At 44.1% G+C, this 14,694-nt stretch overlaps 1 protein-coding gene across 1 annotated transcript in view; it reads left to right on the forward strand.

Annotated features, from left to right (window-relative positions):
• The window catches only part of APAF1 (apoptotic peptidase activating factor 1), a 255,092-nt gene that overhangs the window by 77,511 nt on the left and 162,887 nt on the right, over positions 1–14,694 (forward strand). The window contains exon 14 of the mRNA XM_082255555.1: positions 5,132–5,257. Coding sequence (XP_082111681.1) covers positions 5,132–5,257 — 126 coding nt within the window. The remainder of the gene's footprint in view (positions 1–5,131; positions 5,258–14,694) is intronic.

A 14,694-nucleotide genomic window follows, 5' to 3' on the forward strand; every position in this document is an offset into this window, starting at 1 on the left:
GAAACCTTAAGATTACAGGGTATTCCGTCGGAAATGGCTGAAACTGAAATCCCTTTTGGGACTAAAAAACGCATCAAAGTGGCGAAGGTTTTTCCATTGCCCAAATGTTTTGGCAATCCAATCAAAGAAGAATGGAGTCTGCCAAAACGCACCTCTGCTATTTCTAAACGCATTAACAGGCGTTATCCGTTTGAGGAAACCCTCATTAAGAAATGGACAGAACCACCTGTGGTGGATTCACCAATTGCTAGATTGAATAAAGCCACGGTTATTCCTTTAGAAGACGCTCCGTCTTTTAAAGATCCAGTGGATCGCAAGATAGAAGCTATGTCTCGCACCATGTTTTCCTTGATTGGATCAGCTTTCAGACCAATAATTGCTATTGGTCTGGTTTCGCAGACTGTAACTGAATGGACCAAGTGGTTACGCCGGGACTTAGAAGAGGTCCCTCAGGCGGTATCAGATTTGTTGGAACAAATGATACAGGGGTTACAGTTTGTGTGTGATGCGGCGTTAGACGCCACTCCATTATTGGCGCGAGCATCAGTTTCAGCAGTGGTTCTCAGGCGTACACTGTGGCTAAAAGGTTGGTTAGCCGACCAAGGTTCCAAAAAAGCATTGGCTAATATTCCCTTTTCAGGAGAGCGTCTATTTGGAGCCAACTTAGATGAGATCATTAAGGATCTCACGGGTGGAAAGAGCACCTTTTTACCGCAAAATGTTAAGGGTAAAGGAACTCGTCAAAGACGAGGGCCTTCTTTCTCTGCTTACAAAAAGTTTTTTCGTCCCGCGGGTGAAAAAATTAAGTCCTCCAAAGCTCCTTCAGGAGGCTTCAGGGGACGTTGGTCGGGCAAGCAAAAGCCCGCCCCCTCCAGACCTGAAGATAAATCGTCCAAGGCCTGAAGGTGCGCCCCCACCCATAATTGGGGTGGGGGGACGTCTTCGCCGGTTCCCGGATCCATGGCTTTCCAGAATCCCGGACAAGTGGGTTTGCGAAGTCATAAGGTCAGGGTACAAGATCGAGTTTCGATCTCTCCCACCGGCGCGATTCTTCCCTTCCAATATCCGACTATCCCCGGATCGTTTAGAAGATCTGCGGAGAGCAGTCACGGATTTACTACAACAAGGAGTGGTAGTCCACGTTCCTTGGACAGAACGTTTTCAAGGGTTTTATTCAAACCTATTTACAATACCCAGGAAAGAGGGCAAAGTGCGTCCAATTCTGGACTTAAGGGCACTCAATTCCTTTCTCAACATAAGGAAATTCAAGATGGAATCCATTCGCACAGTAGCAGCCTTCCTGCATCCAGGGGATGGCCTAGCGTCCATAGACATCAAGGACGCCTATCTTCACATTCCCATTTTCGCAGGACATCAGCGGTTTCTACGTTTTTCCGTAGAAGAGAACCACTATCAGTTTGTGGCGTTACCTTTCGGTCTCGCCACGGCTCCTCGGGTCTTCACGAAGGTGTTGGCCCCAATGTTGGCACTACTGCGCCAAAGAGGCATATCGATTCTAGGTTACCTAGACGATCTCCTGCTTCATGCAGAGTCTCCTCAGACTCTGCTACAAAACATAGAAATTACTATAATTTCTTTACAGGAATTCAGGTGGCTGGTGAACCAGCAAAAGTCATTTCTGGTTCCCACCCAGAGGCTCGAATATCTGGGTCTAATTCTAGACACAGTCAGGTCAAGAGTTTTCCTTCCGGTAGGGAAACTCCGGAAGATTCAATCAGCAGTCCAGTTGTTACTATCCAACAGCTGGTCTTCTCTTCGAACTTGCATGATGGTTCTGGGATTGATGGTGGCTTCCTTCGAAGCAGTCCCATTTGCCCAGTCCCATACCCGAATTCTTCAGCAAGAGATTCTTCTCAGATGGAATCGGAATCCGGAATCCCTGGACAATCGGATCCGATTGAGCAAACAGACCAGAGAGTCTCTGGTCTGGTGGCTTCGGTCCCCGATGCTCAGCCAGGGAAAGTCATTTCTGCCAATATATTGGACGATAGTGACCACGGATGCCAGTCTATCCGGATGGGGAGGAATTCTCGGTCAGTTATCTGTCCAGGGACTTTGGTCCCTGGAAGAATCCAGGTTGCCGATAAATGTATTGGAACTGAGAGCGATCAAACTTTGTCTGATTCACTGGACCGAGCAGCTCCAGGGCAGCCCGGTTCGGATCCAGTCGGACAACGCCACGGCCGTGGCTTATGTCAATCACCAGGGGGGCACCAAGAGTGTCCGAGCGGCCAAAGAAGTGGCTTACATTCTTCGCTGGGCGGAACGATTTGTTCCAGCTATCTCTGCGGTATTCATTCCGGGGGTGGAGAATTGGCAGGCAGATTATCTCAGCCGTCAGACTCTGGATCAGGGGGAATGGTCCCTCCATCCAGAAGTTTTCCACCAGTTGTGCCTACGGTGGGGCACCCCGGATGTGGATCTGTTGGCATCACGATTCAACAGGAAAGTACAGAGATTCGTGGCTCGCTCCCGCGATCCTCTAGCAGAGACCGCAGACGCACTGGTCGCCGCGTGGGGGCAATACCAGCTAATGTATGCCTTCCCTCCTCTCGGGTTACTGCCAAGACTTCTTCGCAGGATAGAGGAGGAAGGAATTCCAGTAATCCTGGTAGCTCCGGACTGGCCTCGCCGAGCTCGGTACGCCGACGTGGTCAGACTGGTGGCGGACGTCCCGTGGAGACTTCCTCTCAGGGAGGACCTACTGTCTCAGGGACCGACCTTCCATCCTGCTTTACGATCGCTGGCTTTAACGGCCTGGCTATTGAGACCCAGGTGCTGAAGGACAAGGGTTTGTCAGCTTCAGTTATTCCTACTCTAGTTAAAGCAAGGAAAGCGACTTCCAGAAAGATTTATCATCGTACATGGAAGTCCTACATTGCATGGTGTGAACCTCTGGGGTTCCGTCCACGGTCTTATTCGGTTAGCCGAATATTAGCTTTTCTGCAACAAGGGGTTGAGCAGAAACTGGCCTTGAGCACTATCAAGGGTCAGGTCTCAGCATTAGCTATCTTCTTTCAGAAGCCTTTGGCTACTCATTCCTTGGTGCGGAATTTCATCCAGGGGGTGCGACATCTGGCTCCGCCAGTGCGCGCGCCGTTACCACCCTGGGATCTTAATTTAGTATTGTCGGTTCTTCAGAAACCTCCCTTTGAAGATATTAGGGAGATTCCTCTACCTACGTTGTCCCAGAAGGTGGCCTTCTTGGTGGCTATCACTTCTGCACGCAGGGTGTCAGAACTGGCCACTTTATCTTGTCGTTCCCCATATCTGGTGGTTCATAGAGATAAGGTGGTTCTTCGTCCGAATCCATCCTTCCTACCAAAAGTGGTTTCAGAATTTCATCTGAATGAAGAAATTGTATTACCTTCCTTGTGTCCTAAGCCCAGTCATCCTCGGGAGTTTGCTTTACACTCCTTGGATGTGGTCCGGGCGATCAGGGTATACTTGAAAACGACAGACTCGTTTCGCAAGACGGATTCACTTTTTGTGATCCCGGATGGACCCAAAAAGGGGTTGCCTGCATCTGCCGCGACCATTTCCAAATGGATCAGACAGACGGTGGTACAGGCTTATTCTATTAAGGGTCGGGAGCCCCCGTTCCCTGTTAAAGCGCACTCCACTCGGGCACTTAGTGCGTCATGGGCCTTTCGCCATCAGGCGTCAGTGGTCCAGGTGTGCAAGGCGGCTACGTGGTCGTCGGTGCATACCTTTACAAAACATTATAAAGTTGATGTAATGGCATCGTCTGATGCCTCGTTTGGCCGCAAGGTTTTGCAGGCCGCCATTTGAGGAGACCAGTGGTCTACCTCGAGGGTTTTTTTCCGTTGGAATTTTTATTTGAGTCGCATTCTTGGTTTATAATGAGCCTTTAAAACTTCTAGTTTGGCACCGGTTGGGCCTTCTAGATTGGATTTTGATTTCGGTCAATCCCACTCCTCATTTGTGGCACTGCTTCTGGATGTCCCAGTTCTTGTGAATCAAGAAGACTACGTCTGTCAATGAGCGACAGAGAAAATCGGATTTTTGTAAGATCTTACCGTAAAATCCTTTTCTCTTAAGCTCATTGACAGACGTAGTACCCGCCCCTCTATCATTGAGTTGGGTTGGGTTAAATTCTCTGTTGCTGCTTTGTGACAGAACTGATGCCTTGTAGCAGAGAGAGGGAGGATATACCCTCAGGGACTGCCCCTAAGGTGGAGCCAGAACGTTTTTTCTTTCTGCCTAGTCCTGCTCCTGCGGAGACAACATAACCCAGTTCTTGTGAATCAAGAAGACTACGTCTGTCAATGAGCTTAAGAGAAAAGGATTTTACGGTAAGATCTTACAAAAATCAGATTTTTGCTTTTAGGTTTAATAGCATCACTTTTAGGCCCCTTTCACATTTATGCGACGCGATTTTACCGCAATTTTGCCGTGATTTTGCGACGCGATTTTGAAAGCAATGCCTATGGCTATATACCTCAAAACGCATCAAAATCAGCCCAAAGTCGTGCAGGAACTACTTTGAAGTCGGTGCGACTTCAAAATGCACAGATATGAATCGGGCTCATTGAAAATAATGGAAAACGACTTGTCATGCGATTTTGCGGTCCAAAATCGTGGGACAAGTCGCACAAGTGTGAAAGGGGCCTAAATCACAAATAGCATTCTATTTAGATTTGCACTCTATCAACAAGACCTAAGAATGAGCACTACACTGAATCTTTGCTGACAAGATGAATTTCACAATATCCATTTCAGCACTGTCCAATACATTTAATGGCTATAAGATAATAATTTGAGCATATGATTGGAAGATATTATTAATGTAACCCCAGAAAGAAGATGCCTACAACACAAAATCATATAAGCTGAGCCTTGCTTATTTATAAGCCTCTTAATAGATGTCCGCCCGGTGTGAAAGATGGTGATATTCATGTGTAATCTGATCTCAGAGCTAATTTGGTGGGTAAACATAACCCCTCTGCATGTGAAATCCAAGCTTTTTCCTCACATGTAGTCGTAGAATAGTGTGCAGGGCCAGAGCCAATGTTATGAGATGCCTAGTGGAAATGTAGCCAGCTGGCAGGATGGCTAAACAAGGCTTCTGTTCTCTGTTCACTGCCAGGTCTTTAGAAGTGAAACCGGGGAGAACCTGTTACAGATAGAGCCTCATGAGGATGAAGTGCTGTGCTGTGCATTTTCTGCTGATGACAGATTTATCGCAACCTGTTCAGGAGACAAGAAAGTGAAGGTGAGTTCTTGCTAGTTATAGCAATAGCTTTGGACAGCAACGCTGTGATCTTTATTACTGTTTCTGTTCATGGCAGATATGGGTCTGATTCAATTATATGATCAGTTTTATTACGCAAATGAATACCATGGGTATTGTATACATATCTAATCTATTTTCTTTATTTAAAGTGATTGTAAAGTCTTGTCTTTCTATTTATAAAAAAAAAAGCATGATATACTTGCCTCCTCTGTGCAGTTGGTTTTGCACAGGGCAGCCTGGATCCTCCTCTTCTCAGGTCCCTCTTTGTTGCTTCTGGCCCCTCTCTCTTGAGGAGTGCCGCCACAGCAAGCAGCTTGCTATGGGGGGCACCCGAGCCGAGCTGCAGCTCCGCGTGTCCATTCAGACACGGAGCTGTGGTTCGGCCCTGCCCCCTCTCTCTCCTGATTGGCTCCCAAGGCTGTCAAAGTCAGTTTGCCAATGGCCCCACGGCTGTGTCTCAGCCAATCAGGAGGGAGAGTCCCGGATGGCTGAGGGACTCGCGGACATCGCTGGAGAGAAATGGAGCTCAGGTAAGTATTAGAGGGTGCTGGGGAGGTTGCAACACACAGAAGGCTTTTTATCTTAATGCATAGAATGCATTAAGATAAAAAAATCTTCTGCCTTTACAACTCCTATTTAAACAGTGTAACTTTCCTAATCCCATGTGATTTGAGTGGGGAAAAAAATATGCATTATACCTCAGAGATATATTTCCAGGTTCATCATTAAATCAAAGCTGTGGATTTTTTCATTCAGTTGTTGTTTGTGTGTATGTATACTGCATCACTGAAACTAGCGGTGCGTAATTTTCTTTGCTGTTTTTGCATTACTGTTGGCCAGTAAGATGATGGATAGAATCACTGGATAATAGGAAGACACAGGGGTTGAGTTTCCTGACAGCTATGCAAGCTTTTTTTAGATAGAGGCTGAATGTGTGTATAGTCTTTTGAGTTGCCTGCTGTTAATTACAGAGCCAAGCTTAAAATCCTTTGGTAGACTTTAGGTTAAGCTCGTTACAAATCTGGACAATTCAAACTGATTGTATGATGGAAAAAACCGACACTACAGATAAAGCATATTTTGGTATAAAATAAATCTGTTCATAAACATTCATTGACTTAGAAGTAGTTGCTATTATAATTTCACTTGATTTAAAGTGAACCTGCCATTACCCCCAAAAAGTGTTTAACCACTTCCATACCGAGTCATGTAAAATGACGTCGGCAAAGTGGTTGTCTAGATCCTATGACGGCGGCCCGTTCTAGCTGCTACTGCGCGCCCCCGGCGGCGCGCAGCGGCGCGATCAGGGATGAGGCTCGTCCCTCGGACATAGCCCATCACTGATCAAGGTAAACAGCCAATAGAAATTGGCTGTTTACCACGTGATCGGCTGTGTCAATCACAGCCGATCACATGAGCGGCTCCAGCACGAGCCGCTCGTTCTCTCTGCAATGCGCGCCCCCGGGGGCGCGCAGAGCAGCGATCGGGGACGAGGCTCGTCCCTCGGACAGAGTCGATCCCCGATCTAGGTAAAGAGCCAATGAAATTGGCTCTTTACCACGTGACCGGCTGTGTCCAATCACAGCCGGTCACAAATGTCAACAGAGAACACGGTAACTAGCTGTCACCGTGTTCTCCTCCTCACACACTGATCCTGTGTGAGGAGGAGATTGTGGTAACAGCTAGTTACCAACTACAGTGCACCCTAAACACACTGATTGCCCCCCCCCCAATAAAGAGCACCTGTCACTAGCCCATCAAAGTACCCGAGTACCTGTCATCAGGTACTCAGATGACAGGTACTCGGGTACTCTGATGGGCTGGTGACAGGTATTCGGGTACTCTGATGACAGGTACTCAGGTACTCTGATGACGGATACTCTGATGACAGGTACTCGGGTACTCTGATGACAGGTACTCGGGTACTCTGATGACGGGTACTCTGGTACTCTGATGACGGGTACTCGGGTACTCTGATGACAGGTACTCGGGTACTCTGATGACGGGTACTCGGGCACTCTGATGACAGGTACTCGGGTACTCTGATGACAGGTACTCGGGTACTCTGATGACAGGTACTCGGGTACTCTGATGACAGGTACTCGGGTACTCTGATGACAGGTACTCGGGTACTCTGATGACAGGTACTCGGGTACTTTGAGTACCTGTCAACGGAGTACCCGTCATCAGAGTACCTGAGTACCTGTCACCTACCCATCAGAGTACCCGAGTACCTTCCACCTGCTCATCAGAGTACCTGACGCCTGAAGTACCCAAGTACTTGCCGCCTGCTCATCAGTACCCATCACTACTCATCAGTACCTATCACGTATCAGTACTGATCATCAGTACCCATTAGTACAGTATCACCTATCACCTATCAGTCAGTGAGTACTACTCATCAGTACCTATCACCTGCCTGTCACCTGCCCATCAGAGTACCCGAGTACCTGTCACCTGCCTATCGGAGTACCCGAGTACCTGCCACCTGCCCAACAAAGTACCCGAGTACCTGTCACCCTTCATACAGCCACCATGTCCAAGTCCAAAAAGGTTTATATACGTCCTCCGTTTAAACCTAAATACCGGTGTTATGGCAGCAGATAGCTGCCATAACACTGGTATTTTTTTAAACGGTGGACGGTTGGCTTTCCGATAAGGGTGGTCCCAGCGGCGGATTCGCCGTGGGATCACCCTTCTGGGTTGGCGGAAGAGGCGACCCCCCCCCCTCCCGACGCGTTCCGGTCCTTTTCCCCGCTTACCGGACCCACCGGCAGCGGGGAAAACGATCCGGTCCCGAATCCTCACAGACAGGATGTCGAGTGAGGGCAAGCTTGCCCTCACTTGACTCTATGGTCTTGGAGGACCGGAGCTACGGAAAATGTTGTTGCCTAGCAACCGGTTTAAAGGTCCTTTTTTTTTTTTTTTTTTTCATTTTATATTATAATTATTTTTATTTTTTTTTTCTATCTTTTAGTGTACTTGTGAGATCTGAGGACTTTTTGACCCCAGATCTCACAAAAAAGAGGTCCTGTCGTGCCTATTTCTATTACGAGGAATATTTACATTTCTTTTAATTAAAAAAAAAAAAAAAAAAAATTGATCATTTTTATTTCTAACGGTGTAAAAATAAAAAATAATAAAATAAATAGTAAAAAAAAAAAAAAATTAAAGCGCCCTGTCCCCGTTAGCTCGCGCGCAGAAGCGAATGCATACAGAAACTCCGCCCACATATCTAAACCGTGTTCAAACCACACATGTGAGGTATCGCCGCGATCGTTAGAGCAAGGGGAATAATTTGAGCCCTAGACCTCCTCTGTAACTCAAAGATGGCAACCTGTAGAAATTTTTAAATTGTCGCCTATGGGGATTTTTAAGTACCAAAGTTTGTCACCATTCCGTGAGCGTGTGCAATTTTGAAACATGACATGTTGGGTATCTATTTACTCGGCGTAACATTATCTTTCACATTATGGAAAAAAATTGGGCTAACTTTACTGGTTTCTTATTTTTTAATTAAAAAAAGTGAATTTTTTCCAAAAAAATTGCGTTTGGAAGACCGCTACGCAAATTCGGTGTGATAAAAAATATTGCAATAATCTCCATTTTATTCTCTAGGGTCTCTGCTAAAAAAAAAATATATAATGTTTGGGGGTTCTAAGCAGTTTTCTAGCAAAACAACTGATTTTAGCTTGTAAACACCAAATGTCAAAAATAGGCCTAGGCAAGTGGCTAGGATGCATGATGATGCTCCTTGGATGTTAGGCCCCTCTATATGGCTAGGCTGTGAAAAAGTCTCACACATGTGGTATTGCCATACTCAGGAGGAGTGGCAGAATGTATTTTGGGGTGTCATTTTTGCTGTGTACATGCTATGTGTTAGGAATATCCTATAAATTGACAACTTTGTGTAAAAAAAAAAAAAAGTTTTCATTTTTTTTCCCACATTTTCCAAAAACCTGTGGAAAAAAATGATATGTTCAAACGACCCATAATGCCTCATAGAATATACGTTGGAGTGTTTGCTTTCCAAAATGGGGTCATTTTGTGGACTTTTCCATTGTATTGGTGCTCTAGGGCCTTGAAAAGTGTGATAGGTAGTAAGAAAGTTTTATGTGTATTTATGCTCCTAGAACGCCTGAATGTGCTTCTTGGACGTGGAGTCTCTTTTTGTGGCCAGGCTGTGTAAAAGTCTCACACATGTGGTATCGCCATACTCGGAAGGAGTAGCAGAATGTATTTTTGGGTGTAATTTTTGCTGTGTACATGCTATGTGTTAGAAATAGCTTATAAATTGACAACTTTGTGGGAAAAAAAAGAAAAAAAAAAATTTTTCTTCATTTTCCCAAGAATTGTGGGAAAAAATTACAACTTCAAAAAACTCACCATGCCTCTTACTAAATACCTTGGACTGTCTACTTTACAAAAAGGGGTCATTTGGTCGGTATTTGTACTGTCCTGACATTTCAGGGCCTCAAGAAAGGAGATAGGCAGTCAGTACATCTGGTGTGATCAATTTTCAGTAATTGGTACCATAGCTTCTAGACTCAATAACTTTCACACAGACTAAATAATATACACTAATTTGGGTTAATTTTACCAGAGACATGTAGCAGTATACATTTTGGCCCAAATGTATGAAGAAAAATTTATTTTTTGCAAAATTTCATAATTGAAACTAAAAAAAAGTGTTTTTTTTTTCAAAATTTTTGCTCTTTTTTTGCATATATCACGAAAAAAAAAAACCCCAGTTGTGATCAAATACCACCAAAAGAAAGCTCTATTTGTGTGAAAAAAATGATAAAAATTTTGTTTGGTTATAGTGTAGCATGACTGAGCAATTGTCATTCAAAGTGTGAGAGTGCTGAAAGCTGAAAATTGGTCTGGGCAGGAAGGGTGTCTAACTGCTCTGTATGGAAGCGGTTAAAGTGGTTGTAATCCTCAGACATGGAATATGAATGAAGCATATCATTCTAGAATGTGTGCTTGTCTCAATTAAGAGCACTAAGTACAATTTCTGTCTGCTGCTTTGTTCCTCTGCTATCAGCATGTATCACTTCTGGCAAGTTTTCCTGACACCAAGAGAAAAATGGTGTCAAGAGAGGGACCTCCAGTTGATTGACAGCCTCAGCTCTCTTACTGCGTGCTGACGGGAGGGGGGATGTTTCTTCCCTCCAATCGGCTCTCAGAGCTCTCCTTACACTTTTTTCTGAACTCTGTCAGGCTTTATAATTCATCACTGTGAACAAATGTAGAGAAAGGAACACTGCAGATAAACAGTTACAACTTATGTAGGAGAATGTTTTATCTATGTGTTACCTGAGGCCAATCACTTCACTGGGTATATTTTAAGGGTTTACAACCACATTAAAGTAATATTGCTACTGAAGTATCTGGTAAAGAAATTTCTGTGGAGCTCCTGCGTTCTAGGCCAAGTTTTACAAAAGGCCTTCAGTTCTGCCCAAACAGTTCAGTACCATAGGCATGTAGGGGAAAAAGGTAAAGATATAATTAAGCACAACAAAAAAAAGTCCATCAGGTAGTGGAAAGAAACAATGTAGCTTTACCAATTAGCACACTGGTGCATGAGACGAAGGTAAATTAATATAGCAGATGCTTAGCTGTACGTTCGAGGGATGACCCTTGGTGTCAAAAGGCAGGCAGATCAACTTTGGTCACAGATATGGTTTTTCTTAGTGGTGTATAGATAATTTCTTTCAGGGCAGTTATAGGGTCTTTCTCCTCGAGCTATAAATAGGTTGTGTGATGTAAGAATGTGGCCCCATCCTCTTCCCACCACATTTCAGCACTGGGCAAGGCCTGAGCGCTTTTACCTAAATTAAAGTAGGAGGGTCCTTAGCCTTCTCTAAGCTCTGACTAGAACAAATTGGAGCTCACAAAGGCTTTTTTTGTAAAATTTGCTCTAACAGAAAGTACATGTAAGAAGTCTAGGGGACCTGTTACTTTTAGCTGAGCCTCTCTGTTTATTTGCTGAATTCTGAATTTTCTTCTTCAGCCAACTTATTTTTCTTAAGTTACAAGCATTGACATCCTGTTGTGTAATTTCCTAATACATCTTCCTATTCATCAGTCCCTCAGTAATTACAAGCTGTCCAAGCACTACGGTAAAAAAGCATTCTATTTCATCTCCCATGCTTGACAGCTGTGATTAGCACAGATTTTAATATGCTCCCCCCCCCCCCCAAAGATAACACTCTGTATATTTTAAGGATGAATGTACTTTAAAGTATAACTCCAGCCAAAGCAACAGAGGCTGTAACCCTATCTTCCCTTGGCATTTTTCATGTTTTGTTGCCTCACAACCTGGAATTAACATAGATTGTTTAAGAATTTGCATCATTTAAAGCGGTAGTATCCCGCTTTTTGACACTTTTACCTACAGGTAAGCCTATAATAAGGCTTACCTGTAGGTAAAAAATAATATCTCCTAAACCGGCACGGTTTAGGAGATATTTACAGTGCATGCAGCCGCTCGCGCGAGTGGCGCATGCGCTCTGAAGGTCCGGGGGACCTTCAATTAAGTTGCCGGGAGCTTGCCGGAAAAATCACTCCCGCGCGCATGAATGGGAGTGACGTCATCGCGGCTCCGGCCAATCATTGCGCCGGAGCCGTCTCTTCCGGCCAATCAGCGCGCCGGAGCCGCCGAACCCGGAAGAGACGACGAGGGACCATGGCAGCGCCCGCAGCGATGTCCGGGGGTCCGTGTCGGGGCTTCGTTTTAAGATAAGTTACACATAATGGGCTAGTATGCGATGCATACTAGCTCATTATGCCTTTGTCTTGCAGGTTTTTTTTTTTTTTTATAGAGAGTTTACAACCGCTTTAATTTACAGAACATGCCCACAACTTTGAAGATGTGTTTTTTTTTTTTTTTTTTTTTTTATTGTGAATCAAACAACAAATAGGACAAAATAACAGAAAAAGTCAATGCGCATAACTGTTCACCCCCCTAAAGTCAATACTTTGTAGAGCCACCTTTTGTAGCAATCACAGCTCCAAGTCGCTTTGGTCCCATCTTACCACTGGGATTTTGCCCATTCCTCCTTGCAAAACTGCTCCAGCTCCTTCAAGTTGGATTGTTTGCGCTTGTGAACAGCAATCTTTAAGTCTGACCACAGATTTTCTATTGGATTGAGGTCTGGGCTTTGACTAGGACATTCCAACACATTTACATGTTTTCCCCCTTAAACCACTCAAGTGTTGATTTAGCAGTGTGTTTGGGGTTATTGTCCTGCTGGAAGGTGAACCTCTGTCCTAGCCTCAAATCACGCACAGAGTGGTAAATGGTTTTGCTCAAGTATATCCCTGTATTTAGCACCATCTATCTTTCCCTCAACTCTGACCAGTTTCCCAGTCCCGGCTGCTGAAAAACATCCCCACAGCATGATGCTGCCACCACCATGTTTCACTGTGGGGATGGGATTCTTTGAGTGATGCGATGCGTTGGGTTTGCGCCAGACATAGTGTTTTCTTTGATAGCCGAAGAATTAAATTTTAGTCTCGTCAGACTAGAGCACCTTCCTCCATACATTTTTGGAGTCTCCCACATACCTTTTCGCAAACTCAAAACGTGCCATTTTGTGTTTTGCTAAAAGTAATGGCTTTCTTCTGGCCGCTCTGCCATAAAGCCCAACTCTATGGAGTGTACAGCTTATTGTCCTCCTATGTACACATACTCCAGTCTCTGCTGTGGAACTCTGCAGCTCCCCCATGGTTACCTTAGGTCTCTGTGCTGCCTCTCTGATTTAATACCCTCCTTGCCCAGTCTGTGAGTTTTGGTGGGCAGCCGTCTCTTGGCAGGTTTGCTGTTGTGCCATGTTCTTTCCATTTGGCTATGATAGATTTGATGGTGCTCCTGGGGATCATCAAAGATTTGGATATTTTTTTTATAACCTACCCCTAACTTGTACTTCTCAACATTTTCCCTTGTTTGGAGAGTTCCTTGGTCTTCATGGCCGTGTTTGGTTAGTAGTGCCTCTTGCTTAGGTGTTGCAGCCTCTGGGGTCTTTCAAAAAAGGTGTGTATATTTAATGACCGATTATGTGACACTTAGATTGCACACATGTGGACATCATCTCACTAATTATGTGACTTATTAAGGTAATTGGTTGCACTATAGCTTTTTAATGGGCTTCAGAACAAAGGGGGTGAATACATGCGCACATGCCAATTTTCTGTTTTCTATTTCTAAAAAATAGTTTTATGTATATTTTTCTCATTTCACTTCACCATCTTAGACTATTGTGTTTTGATCCTTTACATAAAATTCAGATTGACAAAACATTGAACTTAAGGCTGTAATGTAACAAAATAGGTAAAAAGTCGAGGGGGTGAATACTTTTGCAAGGCACTGTATACCCCACTCTTCACAATCATTCCTTATTCATGTCATCAGTTTTTTTCAGCAGCACCTATTTTTGTGAGCAGCTATTTCCAAGAATGAAGAACCCGAAGGGCAAAATTAGAACCAAAATATCTAATGAGGACCTTTTTAGAATTGTAATAGAAAATTGCTACTACATCCATCGAAACAGATATTGAGGTGTTAGTTTGTCAAAAACCGTTTCAAATATCGCACTAGTTTTATGTTGCCCCCTTTTATTTTTTATAATAAATATTACAAAAAAAATTGAAGTCCTATTACTCTGGTACATTACCTATATCAGTGATTGTTAACTTGTGATCTGCCTGACTTTTTCTGCTCAGGAAGGTCAAAAGAGTGGTTTAGAGCCTCTGTGCTTTTATTGCTGTCACTGTTCCTCTTTAGGAGTTCAACCCTCACTATTTGTCTTGGGGGACATTGTTACTGAGAGAGGAAGTGAGGGGGAATCCAGCATATTACAGTTGTTGATGATGCATAAACTAATGGGCCATACACACTATAAGATTTTCTGAAGACTTTTTCCTTTTAGATTTACCAAAACCATATAATATGAGGTCAAACCTAAACACTTTCAATTTGTATGCAATCTGGCAGGCCCTTGAACTACATAGAAAAGGTAAATCTGAAGGAAAAAGTCTTCAGAAAATCTTATAGTGTGTATGGCCCTTTAGGGAAAACAGTATGTCTGTCTGATTTTTCTTTTTACCTAGACTTGTTTTTTGCACAGCACAATTGCAGTATTCCAAAAGGGAACCAAGGATGCATAGTTCAATAACTGGTAAAAGCTGCATTGGGCCTAGGTAAGCTCACAATGACGGTCTTTTTTGTACTTCAAGCACCGAGTGATGCTAAGTTTTTTTTTTTTTTTTTTTTTTTTCTGCCTAGTCAGGTGTGAGGACCTAGTTCCTTGCGCGGATTTCTGATTCTGGCAAATTATTTTCTTTTTAGATAGAATTTTTTTCTCCTGGATTTTTCCTGTTAGATCTACAATCCGCTGTCGGACTGGGCGACG

The sequence above is a fragment of the Pelophylax lessonae genome (assembly GCF_965119305.1).
Source record: "Pelophylax lessonae genome assembly, chromosome: 4".
In the NCBI taxonomy this organism is placed as follows: domain Eukaryota; kingdom Metazoa; phylum Chordata; class Amphibia; order Anura; family Ranidae; genus Pelophylax; species Pelophylax lessonae.